Below are 23,722 nucleotides of genomic sequence, written 5' to 3'. Positions count from 1 at the left end.
CTGAATTCAACAGACAAGTCTAACTGTCTGACCATGGTTACCAGAGAGGGAAGCACTGACATCTGGGTTTTCAAAGCCAGGGGGCTCCTTAGTGCCTTCCCAGAGTCCTTCTCTGGTCAAACACTTCTAGTCAGTAGGTCCCCTATTTTTTTAAACATTCAACTTAATGGTAAAAAAATAAAGTCCTAACATTCTAATCAAACCAAGCTTCTTCTAAACACACATTGAAATCATATAAGATTCCATGACACCTGTAGAAGAAGTGGATGAACCCAAGTACTCTGAGATCCCACAACACACGTGACCATGGAGATATAGCTAACAATCCACTAAGTAGCAACGTCAAGTAAGACATATGGCAGGAATACATGCTCACCTATGGTATTCACCAGTGTTATAGAGAATATCCTATGAAGAATACAAATAAAACAATTCTCTTTTTTATTCTTCAAATTCTCCTATTTGCAGAGTACATTGTATTAATTTTATTGCACTCACAAACACTATAAAGCCTCTCAAGTACAATATAAATTCATTTGAAAGTGATCAGCCTCACCATCCACAATAGAAAAACAAAGTGGATGAAAAACATACTGCCCAGATAATAATCTTCAGCTGGACAGAGAGTGCATTAGTTAGTTCACCAATAAATATGGCAATGCCTACAGAAGATAGATAATGAGCTGATTCTAAAATAGGAAGAAGAGGAATAGATTAGGCTGCATTGAATTTGGGAAATTACATATCTTAATAATAGGACCAGAGATGATCCAAAGTTGATAACTGCTATAAATACTCACTTTTTAGGCATCACTATTTCTTTGGTGTTGCTATATAGATGCAAATCAAGGAAGACAGGGATCTTATAAAAAGACTTGGAGACTTTTGCCATGAAGGCTGAAATGAAAGACAAATGTCACCAGATGTATCTCCACCTCTCCAGGATTGCTAAGTGCCTCCTTGAAGTTTATTGAAACTTCTAGGTAATTTGCATGGTTCCCCCCCAAACCAGTTCCCAAATAGTTTCGTAGTCAATAGCATTTACCAAAGAGAGAAAAAATTTGCCTATGAAAGTTGAGAAAAAGAAGGCAAAATGGTTGATTTTGCTACCCATATGAAGAAGAGTCATTCAAACTGTGGGTTTTCACAGGGTTGTCAACATCATCATCCAATTCTGAAGTAGCTGGCCTTGGTTATGGGAGAGGGTTGCAGTTTGCGGTGGAAGGTTGGGGCTTGTTTGGGACAAATGACAGCCCTTTTTAATGTTAAGAAAAAAAGAATGGAAAATGCTTTACCTCAAACTTTTCTCTCATGGAGCTCAGGAAGGCATGACACTTCTCTTAAAATCAGTTTTTTCCCCTCCATGACATACCTCTCAGAGTTTGCGTCCTGTTTTTACAATGGTTAGTCACCTTATTTTCAATGGCAGAAGTTGCCTTTAAATTCTAGATATCAAATATCTCCACTGGTGTATGGCCACCATCTGTACATTTCCTAGAGTTTAGAGAGGGAGGTTGCTATGCCCTCAGTGTCCAACTGAAGCAGCTTCACCCAATGACCCTCACAAGTCATAAAGGAAAGGGGAGAGGTAAGATGCGAAAATCAAGCTTCCCAGAGAACATGTTTCTTGTAAAAAGGATAGCAAAGCATCAGGATAAAGATGAAAGCTAAAAACATCATCTGTAAAATTGGACTTACAAAAACACTTCCCTCCCAGTTGTGAGGATGAAATGGGAAATTGTAACGTACTTTGCAAACCTTAAAGTGTGGTCTACTACTACTACTACTACTACTACATCAAAAACCCTTACTGGATCACTGAGAGCTCCAAGACCACAGTTTGGATAAAGCAAAAAGGTAAACTATTAATAGATAAGATGTAACTATTACTTGACCCAACCTTAAAGTGCTATACAAATGCTTTCACTATTCTTGTTATTAATTTCATTCAAATCAACAAGCATTTTTAAGGGCCTGCTATGTGTGTCCACTAAAAATACAAAGACACAAATGAAACAGCTCTGGTTTTCAAGTTTATATTTTATTTGAAAGAAACATGTCCACAGATAAATGAATACCAAGTAATTTCAGGGAGATGAGGGAGAGTCCTAGCAACTGGTGATGTCAGGGAGGGCTTCATTCATGTAGGAGATAGCATCTGGGCTGAGTTTTGAAGAGACCTAGAGGGGAGTTCCAAAAGGCAGAAAAGAGATGGGAGAATGTTCCAAGCATCATGGACTAACTCACGCACAGGCAGAAGTTAAGTACATTAATTAAATAAGTACATTAAATACATAAATTAAGGCATACAGAATGGTAACCAACTTAGCCATATTTCAGTCCAACCCTTTGTCTTCTTGACAAGAAGAAAGCATCAAGTTTTCAGCTAAAATGAATCATCAAATAGCATTGCAGAAGTGGTAGAAATCTTCCAGCTCATTCCGTCAATCCTTTCATTTGACAGTAGACCACATTTGGGCACAGTTCAACTCTGTTCTGTGGAGATGTTGGCCTGTTTTTGTAAATTTAACATGGCTGGAGCAGATAGGTGGCAAGGTGGGATAGAGCACTGGCTCTGGAGTTAGGAGGATCTGAATTCAAATCCAGCCTCAGACATTTGACACTTACTAGCTGTGTGACTCTGGGAAAGTCGTTTAACCCCAATTGTCTTGAAAAAAAGCACCAGATCTTGGGGATCACTTAATTATGAAAACTTAGGCAAGTTGCTCCTTTTCTCTGTGTCTCAGAAATGTCCTCATCTGTAAAATGAGGCAGCCAGCTTAGATGATCAAAGGATCATGAAGTTAGAATTGTAAGGAAGAAGTGAAATTCATTTTTTTCTTTTTCCAACAAACACTGTAAGATCACATAATTTGTATCACCTTGATCAAGACACTTAATTCTCTTAGCCTCAATTTTCTCTTCAGTAAAATGGGGAAAGTAATATATTTATACTGTGCCATTTAAAAAGGTTTGAGGGCAATTTCTGGGTAATTTAATCATTTTATTAATCATGACAGCATTTTAATAAAAGGGTGGTCTCTCTCTTAGACCAAAGATAATCATGGTTCATGGCCTTTTGGAAGAGGAATAGTCCTGAGCTTGGAAGTAAACTCTCACTGGCTAACAATTAATGAGAGAATGAATATTAATTATAATGAGGAGCTGGACCTGAACTTTGCTTGTGTCATTTTCTTCTAAGTTACGGCAATCTATGGAAAGAATTTGTCCCCTCCCAAACCGGAATAGAGCATAATAGCTGTTACACCTCAGTGTGGTCTGGATAGAAGAGGTTAGCTCAGCCTTCAAGAGACTGAGATCTTGAAATGAGGAGAAAAGAAAAAGGGGGAAATCTAGATCTCCCCACATCACTGGTTATTAATAACCATTTCTCTTAACACTATCGAAACGAATGAAATCACAGATCCAGTCTTCACCCCCTTCTCTCTCTCTCTCTCTCTCTCTCCCAGTGTCACACACACACACACACACACACACACACACACACACACACACACACACACACACACACCCCACCCCCAGTGGACAATCTTGTTCCTCATCTAACTGCAAGCCTACATATTATAATCTGCAAAATAAGCATTCTTCCCTTATCCCCCTAATATCAATCAACAAGCATTTATTAAGTTGCCACCATGTTCCAGTCCCTGTACTAAGTAAAAAGACAAAAGGGACAAAGTGTGAGGGGACTGCAGCAAAATTCTGGCAAGCCACAGACTGGAGCTGAACAGGATGGGTAGCATGCATGAGTTGCCACCGGCATCCTTGGAGACAACTGCCCTAATGATTAGATCACTTCTGTGCCTCAAAACTTTCTGCAGATTCTCCCCACTTAACAGAATAAAATACAAAATCTTCACCCTAGCATTTAAGGCCTTCCACTGCCTAGATCCAGTCTTCTTTCTCAGATTTATTTCATACTACTACCTTTCACAAATTCTATATTTTAGCCAACTTGTATTACTAGCTGTTTCATCTCCAGCCTCCAGACATTAGCACCAGCTGTGCTCTCCTGACTAAAAAGCATTGCTTTCTCAATAGTAGGTTCACTTATTGATTTCAGGAACTGTCTTTTGTCTTTGCACACTACACCCCCAGCTTGGCACGTTTTAGATGCTTGGTACTGAACCTGAATTAGGATATTGAAACTCCCCGCTCCCCAGTTGCAATTAGTTTATAGACAATTATCCTGGGCAGAGGATTATTAATTTTTAAAATGGAATATCGCAGGTTAAATATGTTGAAACTTTGTTGTCCAGAAGCAGGTATATAATCCCAACCGAAGCCACCAGTCCTTAGTGGTATACAGTATACATATGGGACGCCTTAGAGTAACTAAGTAACTCTGTAGTAACCATTTTGGACACCCTCAAAGTCTGTGAGTGACAGCCTCCGGCACAGGCAAGCCATGAAGAATTTGTATCGCACAAAGTACATCTGGTTTGTTTGGTTTGGGCGTTAACGCAGGCTTCCTTTAAAAAGAGGGCTCCGAAGACTGCCCAAACCACAAAGGGAGTCTCCCCCAAAAGACAGCCTGAGGCTACTGCCTCGGGTTCCCCAACTCGTCAAAAGAAAGCCTGAGGCTACTGCCTCGGGTTCCCCAACCCGTCCAATAGTGGGTGCGAAGGAGCGAGCCTGAAAAGCGGGTGAGACGTCAGGGGCTGGGAGGGTTAGCTCAGCCCTTCTGGGGTTGGGGCTCGGGGGGGGCGGGGACAGGTTAGAGCCAGCCCCCCCACATGGCTGCCAGGTTGCCGCCCTTGAGACGTTTCAAACCAGAGGCTGCAGAACTTGACCAATGGGGTGCAGAACGTTGGGGGCCGAACGTTCCGGGCCCTCCCTCCACCCCGCCCCCTTTTCCCTTTGTGACGTCTCTGGTCACTCTCTCTGCGGCCTCTAGAATCTGTGTCAGTTTCTCTGTCGATTTCCCGGGCTCCGGCCACCTTTGCTGGGCGAGTGGTGTTTCCCTGCTGCTAGAGACCATGGCCTTCGTCACCCGGCAGTTCGTGCGCTCCCTGGCCTCCTCTTCCTCCGTCACTGGCCCCGCGGCCTCGGCCAAGAAGATCCTCATCAAGCACGTGACTGTCATTGGAGGTGGGCTCATGGGTGCGGGGGTCACGCAGGTGAGCTGGGTCCAGGTCCCGTTTCCCTTCCCCTCCAGCGCCCACTCTAGACCCCCGCCCTTGCCCTCTACCTCCCCACTGACATTTAAACTGCTACTGTAGCAGCTGCCTGGGAAGGGAGGGGGGGAAGGTTGGAAGGGTCCTCGGGGCATCTTACCTGTTACCTTGCGGTCCCAAGGGAGGCGACTGAGCCCTGAGACTGGGTCCACAAGGAAGGGGTGTGAATCTGCACCCGCTGCGCTCCCCCTCCCCAGCCCTCCGAAAATCAGCAGTCTGACTGTAGGAGAGCCTTGTTGTTATGGCCTGTGTCTTCAAAGTTCTACCTCTTGTTAAACCTTTTATGCCTTAGCTCCAACTTAATCTAGGCAGGAAGTACTTTGAGGGAGGGGAATGCCTTCTTGTAGGGAGTCTGATGGGAGTCACATCTGGATTCTTTCTGGAAATCCTATCGTAAAATCGGAAGTTTAGAATTAGAAGAGGCCTTAGAGGGCTTCTAGCCCAAACTCCTTAATTTTACAGATGAAGATCTGAGACTCAGAGAGGCCAGTAGTAGCTAATATTTATCTGGAATTTGAAGATTTGAAAAGACCCTTACAAATAGTTTCATTTGACATAATATAATAGGTGGTCAATTCTACAAGCAGTTTTAAAGCAGATTCTATGTGTAGGTATTGTGCAAAATGTTGAAAGAATTTCAGAGAAAAAGCAAAACCAGGCCCTGTCCACAGAGTACATTCTGACTTGTTAAGGGAGGTGGGTAGACAGCTAAATACATGCAAGATAAATGTGGAGTAAATTGGAAGTAATCTCATTGGGAATGCTCTAGCATTAAGGGGGCCTGGGAAAGACCTCTTGGAGAAAGTAGGATTTGAATTGAGATTTGAAGGAAGGCAGAAGGCAGGTGACGGAGAGAAAATAGCTGGGATTCAAAGTTCATTTCTTCTGATTTTTAACTCTTACACAGCTCCCACTGCATTACCGGCTGTGTGACCTTGAACAAGTCACTTAATCTGTAAAACTAGATTAATAATATCAGCCTCCCTACTTTATGGATCTCTTTCTGAGTCAACACAGATACAGTAAAAAGGGCCTGGTGCTACACAATAAATTTGTTAGATATTGTGAGAAAATTCCTACACCATTAGCACTTGCTAGACATTCAGCAACTATTTGATTGATTTGGAAAAAATAGAGAATCTCCAAAGAACTATTTAATTGCTTTCTTAGTGATTCTTTCCCCATCATTTACTAAACTGTAGTTTAAGGGATATAGGCAGCTAAGTGGTGCAGTGGATAGAGTGCTAGACTGGGAGTTAGAAATACTCTTAAGACTCCACATTCTGAGTTCAAATCTGGCCTTAGACACTTTGTGCTATACTCTAGTATCTTTGCCAAGGAAAACCCTAGTTGGGGTCATGAAGAGTTGGACAGGTTTATGGGTAAGCTGGACTCCAGTCTAAGAAGGCCTGGGCTCAATTCTAGGCTCAGACACATACCAGCTCTGTGATCCTGGGCAAATCACAAATCTCTGAGGACTCTCTACAATTTGCAGAGAAGATGGCATTCCTTGCATGGGTAGAGGCAGTTTACTCACACAGAAAATTCTCTCTCTTAATGAAATCACAGGGTCCATCCTCCATTTTCCCTCCATATAGTTCCCAAATTTGAAAGATAAATAGAATTTTGCACTGGGCACCAGACATCTTTATCAGAAGCCATATTGTACCTCTTTCCTTTAGCACCAAGCACTGAATTGTATTAGGTCTCCAGGGGGAGGGACCAAAGGACTTCAGCAGAGAAAAGATACAGCCTCTGCCCTCCAGGAATTTCTAATCTCATCATTTATCTGTAGAACTCTGCCCTCTTTCTCAAGAGAGTTATGGTTTGTGCTTAATTGCACAATTGATGACCTAGTTTAGAATTATTTTGAAATTACAAAGTCATTGGTATTACAAAGTCATTAAACCTTTACATCATGGTCCCCTTCCCTGACAGTTAACTTATTCCCACTTTCTATCTAGTTTGTTTGGTTTAATTGTCTCTGTGTTGTCTCACCTGATAGAATGACCAAAGACTTGCATCTTTCTCTTTGTACCTAAAGCCAACCAAGTGCCTGGCACATTCTAAGTGCTTAATTAATGCTTATTGGTTGAGTATAAGCCGAAATCATGCTAGACTTGGAGTCAAGAGACTCAACCTTGTCACTTACTAGGGTTGTAACTAGGCAAATCATTCAGCTTCCTCATCCCTAAAATGTGGGTAATTACTTGTTTTACCTTCCTCACTGGTGGGCTTTCAAGAAAACATAATATGAATTGCTTAGCAAGGATTTGAGGATATTTTGGGGCCCATTGATGGGGTGTTCTGACCCAGTGTGGCAATTCTTAAGTCCTCAGGTCACAGTTGGCCCAGTATCAAACCTTCAGGTATGTTTTCATCACTACATTGTTTGTACACCTGACATGATGATGGTCAGGACAGGGCTCTAGGGGCCACTGCATTGTCTTACTCTGCCTCCTTCTGAGTCTTTGCTGTAGGTCCTAGATTTGTGCTTTGCTGCTTAGTAACCCCTGACTGTGAAAGAAATGATTATTTTTCTCTCATTAATAACCAATTATTAATTGAGATTAAGATTTTTCTTTTCTGTTTCCTCATTCAAAGTCCAATCTTTCAAGGAGATTTATGATCTTACCCCAAAATTTACCCCACCCATGCCATTTTAACCTTATAAAGAGAATCTAATCTAAGTGTATAGCCTGTTGTGCTCTATTGTAACAGACTTGAGTAGGAGGTCTGGATTGTCTTTGCCCAGATTGCCTGTGGCTAGGGGTACTCTGGGTAGAGAGAATGGTGACATAATTACAGCTAGTCCTCTAGCCCCTCAGTGGAATAGGTCTACCTGTCATTATAATATTCATTCTCTCATTAACTGAAGGCTATATAATAGAGGTTCCCAAACTTATTTGGCCTACCGTTCACTTTTCAAAAAATAAAATTACTGAGCACCCCCTCCCAAAATCCATTTTCTTTAACTCTTTAATGTTTGCTTTTTTAAAAAGTTTCTGTCATTTCAAAAAAATAAAATATATTTTTAAATGACACATCTTAAATTTAATAATTTTTTTTAAATTTGTGGAATTTTTCTTGCATTGAAATTTTGATGATGTAGTATTATGCCATGTAACTTTATAGTATTGTATTATAAACAAGTCGTTATGTGAATATATTCCCACTAATACATGCTGGACTTCCTGATGGTGTGCAGTAAACTCACCTGCCAACACTTACTTGTTAAGACCTGTTGGTAGACTTGATCACTGATGGGTAAAACTTGAATTTTGTGTGTTTATTTGGAAAAAAATGTAATCACTATGACTTTAACTCTGTTATACAATAGATGAAACATTGTGTAACAGATGAAGGGATGAATGATCTTTCAAAATTTTCTTCTCTTTTTTTCCTTATACTTCCACCAGTCCCTTATTTTTATGCAATGCCTCTCAATTGCATCTGGGATCAATTCAGCACCTCCCAGGTGGTGGTAACACCCACTTTGGGGACCAAAGTTATATAAGCATCAAGAAGCTTCCAGGGAGGGTCTTTGTTTTTTGAGAGAAGTCAAATGACTGCCTTCTAATTAATTAATTTAATTAAATGTCATATCTTTGCCTAAAACACCCCATGTGAGGTTATGAAGAATCAGAGGGAGCTGAACAAAATAATTATGGTGCCAAAGGTCATTGCCTCTCTACTGGGTATGCTTGAGAACAAAGTGTACGCCAGTCGAATTTTACCGAATTTTTTCTGGCAAGTTTTGGATTGCTGTGAATCTTTGGCAATGCTTAAAGAAACAAGCCCCCTAACCTGATTAGGTCAGATGACTAATTTTGACTCTTAATAAGACTTTAATTTTAATCAGTAACTTTTTCTTTCCTGCTTAACATTTTTGCTAAATTCTTAACATCCTCTAAACTCCTTGAGGATAGAGATTTTGTTTCATGATACCTTTCTATTTCCTCTAGCCCTTAGCACTATGCTCTGTACTCAGTAGGTGCTTAATAAATGTTGAACAGTGTCCTAATACACTGAATTTTAGCAGAAAAGGTATAAACTTGATGGGTTTCTTTTTTTCTCTTTCAGATAGCAACTCCAAAGTTGTTTTATATATGCCATGGCTCATTTGATCATGAATGCATTTGTAGGAGATTTATGTGAATTTACTAAGCAAATTAAATGACTCATTACTTATATTTGAAACAGCAAATGGTCCTCTTTATTCACTACCAAGATAGTAATGTTGTACTTATGTTTTTTCTAGTGTAAGCATCTTCGCCCTGGAAGGTTTTGCCATTGAGTTAATATTTAAGTGGAGTTAACTTGTTTAATGTGTATGTTTGTCTAATGCTTTTTCTCCTGACTTGAAATGACTGCCAATTTATCTTCCACCTGATGCTATGCCTGACATTAAAGTTTAGAGCACTAAGTAAGCCTTGGACAGTAGAGGTCATTGTGTTATTTTAAAGGGGAGCTGTATTTTTTCATTTTCATTTCATAGGATAATTATGACGTATATAAGTATATAATATAAAGCATATACTTATATTAAGATATAATATAAAACATATTATATAAAGTCAGTAGTACATGTGGGACCAGAGTTCCAGGGTCTTCTTTTCTATTCAGAATCTTGCTTAGCACTGTGCTTGGCACACAGTTTATTGTTATTGTTCAGTTGTTTCAGTTATGTCCAGTTCTTCATGGGTTTTTTTTGGCAAAGGTACTACAGTGGTTTGTCATTTCCTTCTCCAGTTCATTTTACAGGTGAGGAAACTGAGGCAAATAGGGTAAAGTGACGTGCCCAGGGTCACACATCTAGTAAAATATTTGACATAGGATTTGAACTTGGGTCTTCCTGACTCCAGGCTGAACACTCAATCCACTGAACCACCTAGCTTCCCCATTTGATCCTTACAAGCACCCTGAGAAGTACTTATTATTCTCTTTTAACATTAAGAAACTGAGCCTGTCTTAGGTTAAGTATTGCCTGGGGCCATACATGTACAGGAGCAAGCGTCTTGAGCCATCACCTCTGATGACTCTGGAAGAAAGAGTGAGATTGATAGTGTGCAACTCGAGTCCTCTTAGGAAACAGACTGAACAGCAAAGGTGAAAGATTGGAACGAAATATAAAATGAAATAATGAAAGAGATTGCTGTAGGGTGTGAACAAAGGGTATGTGTGTGAGAAAGTACACCCTGTAACCTAGAACGTGTTTAGGGATGCAGTGTCTTGTGGGAGAGTCTGGTTCATTCTGACTGAAGTTGGAAGATCCTCGAGAAGAAAATGTCTAAAATAAAGTTTGTTAACAATAGAAAAAAGCCTAGAGGACCCTATGGAAGGGGATCCTGGGTTTTGGAAGTGAGGACCCTGATGACTAAGGCTCAGGTCCTGGGCCCAACAAGCTTTGCTGTATCCTCCCTGAGGGGGAACAGAGAAATGTTTCCCTGTGGCTGTGAGTTGGGACAGAGCAGCAGCAGATTCCACAGCAGTTTGTTGGGGGAGAAGAAGAAATGCAGGGAACCACTTATTTTTAATATTTAATTTAATATTTACACATTTAATTTTGATTATTCGATCTTTTCGGTCATTTTTATATTTAATATATTTTAATTATTGTTCAGTCTTTTCAGTTATTTTTATATTTATTATTTTCTATATTTAATTTTGATTGTTCAGTCCTTTCTGTCCTACTTTATCATTTGGAATTTTCTGGACAAAGATACTAAAGCTGTTTGCCATTTCCTTCTCTGGATCATTTTACAGATAAGGGACTGAGTCAAACAGGATTAAGTGACTAGTCCAGGGTCACTCACTTAATAAGTATCGGGTGCCAGATTTGAACTCAGGAACATTTCTCTTCCAGACTCTAGGCCAGCACTCTGTTCACTTTGACATCTTATAGTTAATAAAGAGTATTTAACAAATAGGTGTTTAACTAGAAAGTACTATGTGCCGAGTCCTCTAGAAGGTCCTGGAGTGGGAGGGTTAGGGTAGATACTGTCCCTGCCTTTATGAAGCTTGCTGTTTCGTAGGGAGATATTTCATAAAGGAAATTGTACATCCTTTCCCGTCTCTCACCTGGAGAGTTGTTCGTAAGAGGAAGGAGGATGGGAGGAGCACAGAATACTTTTGTGCATTAAGTGAATCATCTCCAAGTGTAAGTTATACCTGGGTGGAAGTAGCATCTCCCCTCAATGCCCCCAGCCCCTTCCAGCTCCCACATGGTCACCTGGAACCAGGAATGGTGACCAACCATGCTCTGTGTGAGGGTGGGAAGGGGAAAGACATTTCTGTCTTCAGTGAGATACTATTGTAAGGCTTAGAAAAGTACCTGGTACATAGTAGGCACACTTAATCAGTGCTTATTCCTTTCCTCTCTTATTTTACTCTAGTGTTTGAGTTCAAACCCCACCTTAGTCCCTTACTAACCATATGACGCCAGTCAAGTCACTTAACCTCTCTCAGCCTCAGTTCCTTATCTGTAAATTGGGGATAATACTGATAATACCTAGGGTTGTGTGAGGATCAAATGAGATGACTTAGATAAATCACTTTCCCTCCTCATGTGTAAAAATGGGGTTTTTTAAAATATATTCATTTTATTTATTTTTAATGCTCTACAATCATTACCATAAAACTTAGATTTTTTCCCCTCTACCTACTCCCTCCCCCCCCAAGATGACATACTATTCTGTGTAGGATCTACACATACGTTCCTATTGAATACATTTTCATTATAGTGATGCTGTGTAGAAGAACTAAAATAAATGGGAGAAATCATCTAACAAACCAAAACACAATACACACACACACACACACACACACACACACACACACACACACACACACACACACACACACAAATGATCTGCTACATTGTGCGCTTGAATTCCATAGTTCTTTCTCTGAATGTGGAAGGCATTTTGCCTTAGAAGACCATTGGGAATTTTTTTTTTTAATGTCCTTGCATTGCTACGAAGATCCAAGTCTACCAGAAAAAACTCTTGCACACTGTGGTCGTTGCTGTGCACAAATTTCTCCTGGTTCTGCTCCTTTTGCTCAGCATCAGATCATATAAGTCCTTCCAGGCCTCTCTGAGGTCTTCTTGTTCATCATTTCTTATAGCACAATAGTGTTCCATTACATTCATGTACCATATTTATTCAGCCATTCCCCAATTGATGGATATCCCCTTGATTTCCAGTTTTGGGCCACCACAGAGAGAGTTGCTATAAATATTTTTGTACATGTGGGACCCTTTCCCATTTTTATGATCTCTTGGGGATACAGTCCTAGAAGCAGTATTGCTGGGTCAAAGGGTATGCACATTTTTGTAGCCCTTTGGGCATAGTTCCAAACCACTCTCCAGAATGGTTGGATGAGCTCACAGCTCCACCAACAATGAATTAGTGTTCCAACTCTCCCACATCCTCTCCAACATTTATCATTTTCCTGTTCTGTCATGTTTGCCAATCTAATAAGTGTGATGTGGTACCTCAGAGTTGCTTTGATTTGCGTCTCTCTAATCAAAAGTGATGTAGAGCATAAAATGAGGGTTTTAAGACCTTTTCCAGCTCTAACCAAATCTGTAATCTTATCTGCATTGGTAATAGGTGGGAGCATTTTTAACCCCTTCACACCTTCATTTCTTGAATTGCTGAAGGAAAGAAGACCACAAACATTTATTTATTAAGCCTCTCCTATGCTCCAGGTACTTTGCTAAGTGATTTACAAATATTATCTTACAACTCTAGGAGGTAGGTGCTATTATTAGCCTATTTTATTGTTGAAGAAACTGAGGCAGACAGGTGAAGTGATTTGTCTAAGGCCCTGATTTGACTGACTGCTGGTCTGGTACACCATCCCACATGTCACCAGCTGCTCAAGGTCATCACTTGTTGACTGTCCCTTTGGCAGAGTGGCCCCTCTCTGGGCTTAGGCTGGTCCTGGAACAACTTACATGCATACATACCTCACTCCTCCTCCCTGGCCTGGATGTCAAGGTTGCAGCACCAGAAACCATACCCTTGAGGATTAAACCCTTTCATCGCATCTAGCACTTCTGCCCAGAGACCCCTATTCAGATCTGTGACTGAGCTACCTGGCCCACTGTTTCAGGCAGGCCCCAGATATCTTCTACTATGCATTTGTGCAGTACAAATACCCCTCTGTGCCCCTTGCTCCCTTCTACTTTTGTAACCTTGATGCGATCATCTCCCCCATTATTCTTGGGAGGCATGCATGAGTCAGTTTGCTCCCACTAACATCCCATACCTTCTAGACTAGAGTGCCCCTCCTGAGCCCCCACCTCAGCGCCTGCTGCCTCTCCCAGTTGGAGGGGCACTCTCTTTGCTTTTGTACTTGTATCCCCAGTCCTTGGAGCAGCTCTTGGCACATAGTATGTGATTAATTAAAACGTTTTCATTTATACTTGGTAGATCCTACCACGTCTTGTAAAATATTGGCCTAACTAACCTTTGAGAGCTTAGAATGGGATCCGTACCCCAAAAAGGAATTTGAGTGGGAGATACACAAGGGGGGTGTAAGAATAGTGCTTTGTGAGGCCTGATGGTAGGAAATTACCTTATCACTTTGGATTGAGAGAATTTATTAAGTAAACATTTACCGTGGGCCAGGTGCTATACTCCATGCATTTTACAGATATCTCATTTGAGGGTAGATGCTATTTTTATCCCCATTTTGTGGTTGAAGAAGCTGAAGGAGCCAGGTTAAATGACTTGCCCAAGGTCACACAGCTAGGAAGCATCTGAGGCTGGATTTGAAGTCAGGTCTTCTGACACCAAGTCCAATGCTCTATCCATGCCAACACTTCGCATGGGGGAGGAAGTCAGGGAAAGCCGGCTTTTGAGTTAGACTTGGGAAAGATTTCAGCAGGTGGAAGGGTGGGTGAGACAGGTTCTTAGGCTGGGTGACTGTTTGGGCAAAGTCACAGAGGCTGGAAAGAGTAAAAGTGGCAGACAAGAAATAGTGCATCTTGGTTAGACTAGTGTAAGAGTGAGCTGGAAAGAAAGGTAAGGCTATCTTTAAGCCAGCAGAGAAATAGGGGTCTTTCAAAGCCTTCAGGTTTTTGTTAACGAAGGACTTGAGTATTTAGCAAAGAACCTTCTTGATATGATTGTATTTATGCTGATTTCCATCTGCCTGCATTCTCATCCATTGCCCACCTCAGTGGTCAGAGCCCAGGACTGTCCTAGAAAGCCCTTTACAATCTTTCTTCAGCCTACCTTTCCTGGCTTATTCCACATTTCTTCCTTTCTACCCTAGAGGCAGCAAGGTGGCTTCCTGGTTAGAGTTCTGGGCCCAGAGTCAGGAAGACCTACCTTCAAATCCAGCCTCAGATACTTCCTAGCTGTGTGACCCTGAGAAATTCACTTTTCTTCTGTCTGCTTTGAGTTCCTCAACTGTAAAACTGTATCATAATGTCATCTATCTCTCAGGGTTGTTGAAAGATCAAATGAGGTATTTGTAAAGTACTTGGTAATAGTAGGTACTTAATAAATGCCTCTTTTCTGTGTCCTTCATTCCTTTGTGCTCATTGTCATCTGGATATTCTATCTTGTCTCCATGCCTTTGCCCTGGCTGCCTGAAATGTGTTCTCTTCTCATTTATACCTCCACCCCCCTCTCCCCACCCAGGAAATTATCTTCCCTTGTACCTACTTTATATGTATTTCCTTTTTACTTAGATGTGTCCTTGTTTTGCCAGCATCCATCGATTAAATGCTAACTGTGCGCCAGGCCCTCATCCAAATCCTCCAGATGAAGCAGACAGTCCCTCACCTCGAGGAGTTTATATTGAGTCAGCAAGCATGTATTAAGCGCTTTCTCTTTGTTTGTGTTGCTCTGTTATTTTGCCGCAGGGGCCATGGCACAGTAAATGTTTAGTAAATGCTTGCTGATTGATTACAGTGCCATGGTGACTTGACACTGGTATGAGGAAAGACAATGAAAATCTCCCATTAAGAATGAGAGGCAGCCAGCTGATGGAGGCTAACTGAGGCCTAACTTCTTCTTAGCCCTAAGGCCTTTGGGAAGATTGCATGGAACCTCAGCTGCTGCCTGAAAGGTTGCTTCTTGGTGGGGCTAAAAGCCTATATTGGACTGGGATCTCAGCTCATGCAGTAGTGAGCTGAATTCTCTTGATTTGAAAAGGTTTCCACTGGACTCAGTTTATTTGAGACAAATGACCCAGTGTTCTTTCTTTAGGTTTTTTTTGGATACCTTTTGTTTTTTTTTATATCACCTTCATTGCTGAATGTGACCCTCCTGTCTCCCTTACTTAGGTAAGAGAGAATAGGATAGAAAAAGGAAGATGGAAGAAAGTACGTTAGGCATACTAAGTAATACGTTAATCAAGTCTGACATTATATGCAATATTCCATACCCATAGCACCCACCTCTTCAAAGACAAGAGGGAGGTGGGTTAAGCTTGATCAGTATAATAAAACAAATTTCAGTTGGGGAAAACACATTTTAAAGCTTAAGGTGATATATAAATGTAAGTTGTCATTAAGAATAGTGGGCAACGAGGTGGTGCAGTAGATAAAGTCCTGGGTCTGAAGTCAGGAAGACCCCTTTTCCTGGATTCAGATCTGGCATCAGATACTTATTAACTGTGTGACCCTAGGCAAGACACTTAACCCTGTTTATCTCAGTTTTCTCATTTGTCAAATGAACTGGAGAAGGAAATGACAAACTAGTACAGTAGCTTTGCCAAGAAAACCCTAAATGGGGTCATGAAGAGTTGGACACAACTGAAAAAAATACTGAACAACACTGAGACATATAAAAGGAATGGTCCTGAAAACAAAGACAGTTGTTACCACACCATTTGATTTAATATAAGGATTTACTGCTCAAGTTAGAAGGCATGAGGCATGCTGCAGTTCTGGTGGTAGGTATTCGCCCCTTCCTTGCCCCAAACCCAACCACCTTCACCCCCTCCCCCCAAACCACCATTTGATTCCTTAGTATATTTGTGTGGCCTTGGGCCCAGTGTACTTAGAGCCTTTGACAAGGGGGCTGTTTACCTTGACTATTTTTATAGCACTCTACTCTAAAAATACTCCTCAGTGTGACTGAATCTTGCCTCTGCTTTGAGTTGGAAGTTTGTGCACAGTTCACTGGGCAGTCTTCCATTAGAATTTCTGCCTGGCATGAGCATTGGCAAACTTCCAAGCTTGGCTTATTGGACATAGGACTGTGGACAAGCAGCAAGGTTTCTCCAGCTCTGTTTTATCTAGCATCAATAGTTTTTTGTGTATCCCTTCTACTAGATTGTCTCCTTCACCTTGGCATCTTACCCAGCCCCAGTGTTCTACACAGTCCTATAGTGGTAGCATAGACTGGAAGTTAGAGCTTTGGGGGCTTTTATCCTGATGGAAAAAAATTCATGAGACCTCAATATGGTGTAGTAGACAGGTAGGGAGATACTTGTTAAACTTATACTCAGGGAAGACCTGGTCTCATATCCTGGCTCTGACACTTCATTAGCTTTGTGACTGTAGGCAAGTCACTTATCTTTCTGTGTCTCAGTTTCTTTATCTGTAAAATGAAAAGTACCATCAGTGGTACCTCCCTCACAGGGTACTTGTGAGGTTCAAAGGAGAGAATACCCATGGCAAGTGCTACGGAAAATGTCATGGGCTGGATGAATGACAATTGTTATTGTTCACAGGTCATTGACTTTCCCCCTCTTCATCTATAGTTTTTTTCCATTCTCATGACCTCCTGGGTCCAAATTTGGTCCTTGATAGGGGTGATCTTTCTTACATGTCTACTGGATGGTTTATGTCATGCTTTTAGTGGGCCAAGAGAGAAACTGGAATGAAGAAGTAGGAATAGAAATTGTAAAAACAAATATGCTGCTACTGAGATTTCAAGTCTTGACCCTTCATGGAACCAGAAAGACCAGTTTAGACAGATAAGGTCCTCCAGGATTTTTTCTTTTTGTTCTTCCAGATGAATTTTTTTTTATTATAAGCTTAAATATTAAAACTTAAATATAAAATAAGACAAGAAAAAAACATGTCATGTGCACAGCAGAACATGAGAGGATTCAAAATATAGCAATAAATTTCCATTTCAAGAAAGCCTACATACTAAGTAGTACGCATTGTGTTGAGAGTTGTCCATCTTCACTTTGCTTCCATGTGGATTTTCTTTTGTTCTCTGCTGTGCACTTTTCACTTTGTTCTTTTTTCCCCTTCCTCCCCTTCCTCTCCCCTCAGGCTACAATTAAACATATCTATGTGTATGCATGTACATACACACACATGTGTACACACACATGTGTATCTATGCACACACATACATATATGAACATATACTTTCCCTAACAGGTTCTACTCCTGATCTTTGTTTTTGTGCTTGTGCATATCTCTTATTTCCTATCCCTCCTAATTTCTCTACTTCTGCCTGCTACCTCACCCTCCTATTACTTAACCAGGGGTGGGGAAGCTGTGGCCCAGCAGGTCCCCAAGTGTGACCCTCCAACTGAATCGGGATTTTGAAGAATGGCAAAATTACCTGGCTGAGGCAGGTCACAGATTTTACTAATAAATATGATTTCTTGTACTACTTCACCTTTAATGAAACTGATCATCCAATAGGATGAGTCAGCAGCTCACCTCCAAACTGGATTTTCTTTTTCACTCTCTACTTGAGTTAGGCTTTTACTTGTCTTGGGTGAACTGGGAAAATAAGCATAGTTTTGTCCCCTCAATCACTTTGACAGGGCATCATTTGACACATATGCTTTGTCCTCTTGGAGCAGTTGCCTAGCAAGTCTTTTAATTACTTTGTTTTCTTGCTGGTGTGTTTATTTAGTAAAAATCCAGCAGCTTCAGGTGTTCTCAGCTCAGAAATGGCAGAAGGGTGGTGGTGGTGGGAGGAGGAGGTTGGATAACTGATTAGAAAGAGATTGCACGTGACTCTTTTATAGGCACTGGATGCAGCTACACTGATCAACAGCTGTTGACAACACGCAGTTCTGGATTGAGGTTCTAGGGTGGAAAGGAATGGTCATGGTCAGTTACAAGGGAGCAGGAAATCTTGTGGCAGTTCCAAGGTGTTAGAAACACACTTGACTAATAAGGTTATCAAGGAAAATTTATTGCATCAGAGTTCAGAAGAATTGAACACTTTGGCCAAAGTGGGCCCCCACCCTCTTTTCAGGAAGAGGAGGGAGCAGTGGATATAGAAGTGAGGTGAGCTATGTACCATTATTCCAAGACAGATCCTCCCACCAAGAGATGGATTGGTCTACCCTCCATTAGGTTGCCATCTTCTCTACATGCCCATTACATAACCCCCCTTAGTAAGATTCCCCCCTCCCAGATATGCTCTAACATAAGACCTATGATCAGAAAATGGAGGGATAATTTTATGCAGAGTGTGTCTGCTTATATGCATGAAGTTCATTAAGCAAGTTCAGTGAAGAAAAGCCTTCCCTAAAACTCTAGATTATTTTTTTTGGCTATTTCCAGCTAGCTGTAGATTTGGTTCTTTTATCAAAAACTTTGTAATCTTCTGAAGGCCACTGTCTGACTTTTGATTGGTTGCGTCCACCTGCAGTCTGCTGGACTTATTATCTAACTTGTTCTCCATGACTTCATCAATTAACAGTAACTCACTGTGGAAACTTAACTTTTGCTATCTCTTTTTTGTTTTGTGATTTCTTGGTTTCTCGTAGTCATTAGCTTCCATCTGCTCCATTCTAATTTTTAAAGAACTATTTTCTTGAGTGAGCTTTTGAACATCCTTTTCCATTTGACTAATTCTGCTTTTTGAAGCATTCTTCTCCTCATTGACTTTTTGGACCTCTTTTGCCATTTGGGTTAGTTTATTTTTAAAGGTGTTAATTTCTTCAGCATTTTTTTTGGGTCTCCTTTAGCAAGCTGTGGACTTGCTTTTCATGATTTTCTTGCATCGCTCTTATTTCTCTTCCCAGTTTTTCTTCCACCTCTCTTATTTGATTTTCAAAATCTTTTTTGAGCTCTTCCATGCTCTGAGACCATTGCATATTTATTTTGGAGGTATTAGAAGCCTTGACTTTGGTGTCTTCCTCTGATGGTATCCTTTGTTCTTCCTCATCTGAAAGGATGGAGGAAAATACCTGTCCATCAAGAAAGTAACTTAATATAGTCTAATGTTTTTTTTCCCCTTTTTGGGTCATTTTCCTAGCATGTTACTTGAGTTTTGAGTCCTTTGTCAAGTGGAGGGTATATTCTAGGGACCTGTAAGTTCTCAGTTCCTGCACGGTGGTACAATCAAGGAGGAGGAGTTTACTCCTCTCCTGGCCCGTGCCCTGGTCTGAGAGCAACCACAAGCTTTTCTGCCCAGGATCTGCGAGTAGGGTTCTCTCTCTACAACTGCTTCTAGCTCCACCTCGTCAGCACTCCTCCTCACCCCAGGACCACCACTCAGGGCTGAGATCCAAATCAGTGGCTTGATTTCCCCAGGGGCTTTAGGCTGAGGGCTCCTGAAATGAAGGTTGCTGCCTCAGCAATTGCCACCACCCTGGAGCCAGGACCAGACCGCATTCCTTTCTCACCCACCTTTGAAACTATCTTTGGCATTTGTGGTTTGACGAATCTGAGAATAGCAGTTGCTGCCCAGGATTCCGTGCCCTGAAACCTGCTCCAGTCCTGTCCCTGCTGTAACACACGGCCTAGGCTGGGCTGTGCTTTGCTCCGTGCTCCTGAGCCCGGTGCGATACACCTTTTGTTTTAGCCTTCCAGGCTGTCTTAGGATGGAAATCTCTTTCACTCTGTTTTGTGGCTTCTGCTGCTCTAGAATTTGTTTGGAGTCATTTTTTACAGGTATTTTATAGGCTTTGGGGAGAGAGCTAGAGTAGGTCTGTCTTTCTACTCTGCCGTCTTGGCTCTGTCCTCAACTTTTGCTATCTCTCACACAAGGCAAAGAGGAGCGCTAGCATTTGTGACTTTAGGAGAGCAGGGTACCTTGTGGTAGTTCCAGGATGAAGAGGAATGCTAACACTTGTAATGGCAGAGGAACCAGGGGCCCTTTCTGGGTAAAGACCAGAGCACATACCAGGAGAGTAGTGAGCCCACTTCTCCCCACATCACACCATTTAGGAAGCAACAGAAGCTTGCAGACCCCCCAGAATTAGGGTTCAGTAAAGCAGCACAAAAGAGCCTGAAACTTGAGACAGTACCTCCCACCCCAAGGTGAACAGAGCCCAACTTTAACATTGAGTTTAAAGCAAAGAAGTAGGCTGAGAAAATGAGGGAACAAAAAAAGGAATTTGGCCAGCAAAATTGAATATAATCTTTCTGAGGGGAAAGGAGAGGGAAGGGATATTTAATGAAATAGAGGACTTCTAAACATTCCTGATGTCATGACCAGAACTGAATAGAAAATCTGACTTTCAAATATAAGACTCAAGACAAGCATAAAAAGGTAACCATAAAGTAATAGTCATAAGGGATTTGATAAAGTTAAACTGTTTACATTCCTGTATGGGAACATGATATGTGTAACTCCTAAGAGCTTTATCATTATTAGAACAGTTGAAAGGAGTTTTTATAGGATGAAGGCATAGACTCCTGGAACCAAGATGGTGGAGAGAGGCAGGAACTTGCCTTAGTTCTCCCAAATTCTTCTCCACACAACCTTAGAATAACTCCTCAAAATCAATTTTGAAGCAGTGAAACAAATTTTCAGCCCAGGACAGCTTAGAGGGTCAGCAGGAAAGGTCTCTCTCATTGGTAGTACCTGAGCAAGCCAGAGGCAGATTGCACCATATGTGGGATAAAAGCAAGGCGTCATCTCCAATGTAAATTGGGCCCTGAGCCCTACCACAAGAAATTTGGGACTCCAGGAGTAGAGCCCAACTTTAACATAAAACGAAAAGTCATGAAATAGGCTAGGAAAATGAGCAAACAAAATATGACCATAGAAAGGTTACTATGGTGAAAGGGACAATCTAAATACAAACTTAGAAGAGGACAACAGTGTGAAAAACAGCCACCTGCGAATTCTCAGAAGAAAATGTGAATTCATTTCAGGGCCAAAAAGAACTCTTGGAAGGCCTCAATTTTTTTTTTTTAAATCAGAGGTAGAAGAAAAATGGGGGAAATAAATGAGCTTAATGCAAGAGAATCATAAAAGAAGTTAGCAGCTTGGTAAAGGAAGCACAAAAAATGAAAGAAGTTATACAGAACTTCACTGAAGAAAACAACTCCTTAAAAAGTAGAGCTTGGCAAATTGAAAAGGAGGTACAAAAGCTCAATGAAGAAAATAATTGCTCAAAATTAGAATTGGACAAGTGGAAGCTCATTACTCCATGAGACATCAAGAATCAATCAAACAAAAAATAATGAAAAAATAGAAAATATGAAATAGCTCATTGAAAAAGCAACTGACTTGGAAAGTAGATCCAGGAGAAATAATTTAGGAATTAATAATTGGATTACCTGAAAGCCATGAATCATATTTCAAGAAATTATCAAGGAAAACTGCCCTGATATCCTAGAGCCAGAGGGTAAAAATAGAAATTGAGAGAATCTACCACTTACATCCCAAAAGAAATCCTAAAATGAAAACTCAGAAATATTATATCCAAATGCCAAAGCTCCCAGGCCTAGGAGAAAATGTTGCAAGTAGCCAGAAAGAAACAGTTTAAATATTACAGCACCACAGTCATTACACAGGATTTAGCAGCTTCTACATTAAAAGACTGGAGGGCTTGGAATATGATATTCCAGAATGCAAAAAGAGTCAGGATTACAAACAAGAATCAACTACCCAGCAAAACTGAGTATAATCTGCCAAGGGAAAAAAATTGATATTTGATAAAATAGAGGACTTTCGAGAATTCCTAATGAAAAGACCAGACATGAACAAAAAAATTTGATTTTCAAATACAAGATTCAAGAGAAGCATAAAAATGTAAACAGGAAAGAGAAAACATAAGAGATTCAATAAGGCTAAACTGTTTATATTCCTACATGGGAAGATGATACTTAGAACTTTTAAGAACTTTATCACTATTAGGACAATTAGAAGGAGTATATATAGACAGAGAATGAGAGTGTGAGTTGGCTATAATGGATACTCCCCCCAAAAATTAAAGGGTAAGAAAGAGGAATGCACTGGGAAAAAGGAAAGGGAGAAGTAGAATGGTGTAAATTATCTCAAATAAAGGAAGCACAAAAGAGTTATTACAGTGGAGAGGAAGATGGGGTTAGGGGTGGCAGGCAACTCTTGAACCTTACTCTTATCAGAATTGACTCAGAGAGAATAATAGACCTAGTTGGGTATAGAAATCTCTTACCCTTATAGGGAAATAAGAAGGGAAGGGTATAAGACAGGGAAGAGGGAATGAAGGAGGGGAGGATAGATTAGGGGAGGTGGTGGTCAGAAGTAAAACACAAAGGTGAGAGGGAAATGGGAAAAAATAGGATGGAAGGAATACAATTATCATAATTATATATGTGAATGAATTAAAAAACAGAATCCTACAATATGTTGTTTATAAGAAACACATTTGAAGCACAGTGACAGAGTAAAGATAAGGGACTGGAGCAGAATCTATTATATGTCAGCTGAAGTAAAAAAAATGAGCAGGGGTAGCAGTTATGATCAAAGACAAAACAAGCAAAACCAGATCTAATTAAAAGAGATAAGGAAGGAAACTATATCTTGCAATACTACACATAATATGCAACAAATGATACAGCATCTAAATTTTTTTTTTTATTTTGTAATGTTTAACAATCACTGCCATACAATTGCGATTTTATCCCTCCTCACCTACTCCCCACTACCCCCCTCCCTCCCCATGACTGCATACAATTCTGTATAGATTCTACATATACTTTCCTATTGAGTATATTTTCACTGTAGTCATGCTATGTAGTCAGACTAAGATAAATGAAAGAAATCGTATAACAAATCAGAACATGATACACAAACACATACACATACACAAACATGATCTGCTACAATATGTGAGTGACTTCCATATTTCTCTCTCTGAGTGTGGCAGGCATTTTGCCTTGAGATCCTCCATTGGGATTTTTTTTTTTTTTTCGGTAAGAAGTTCTTGTGTTATTACAAAAATCTAAGTCTACCAGAAAAAACTCTCACACACTGTGGTTGTTGCTGTGCATAAAGTTCTCCTGGTTCTGCTCCTTTCACTCAGCATCAGGTCATATAAGTCCTTCCAGGCCTCTCTGAAGTCTTCTTGTTCATCATTTCTTATGGCACAATAGTACTCCATTACATTCATATACCATAATTTATTCAGCCATTCCCCAATTGATGGACATCCCCTTGACTTCCAGTTTTTGGCAACTACATAGAGTGCTGCTATAAATATTTTTGTACATGTGGGACCCTTTCCCATTTTTATGATCTCTTGGGGATATAGTCCTAGTAGTGATATTGCTGGGTCAAAGGGTATGCACATTTTTGTAGCCCTTTGGGCATAGTTCCAAATTGCTCTCCAGAATGGTTGGATGCGCTCGCAGCTCC

The 23,722-nt window shown here is 40.7% G+C and overlaps 1 protein-coding gene across 1 annotated transcript in view; it reads left to right on the top strand.

Annotated features, from left to right (window-relative positions):
- Nucleotides 1-4,745: 4,745 nt before the first annotated feature.
- The window catches only part of HADH (hydroxyacyl-CoA dehydrogenase), a 50,194-nt gene continuing 31,217 nt past the window's right edge, over nucleotides 4,746-23,722 (top strand). The window contains exon 1 of the mRNA XM_072622498.1: nucleotides 4,746-5,141. Coding sequence (XP_072478599.1) covers nucleotides 4,758-5,141 — 384 coding nt within the window. The 5' untranslated portion in view covers nucleotides 4,746-4,757. The remainder of the gene's footprint in view (nucleotides 5,142-23,722) is intronic.

The sequence above is a fragment of the Notamacropus eugenii genome, chromosome 7 (genome assembly GCF_028372415.1).
Source record: "Notamacropus eugenii isolate mMacEug1 chromosome 7, mMacEug1.pri_v2, whole genome shotgun sequence".
Taxonomy (NCBI): domain Eukaryota; kingdom Metazoa; phylum Chordata; class Mammalia; order Diprotodontia; family Macropodidae; genus Notamacropus; species Notamacropus eugenii.
This window is presented reverse-complemented; position numbering and strand designations above follow the sequence as displayed.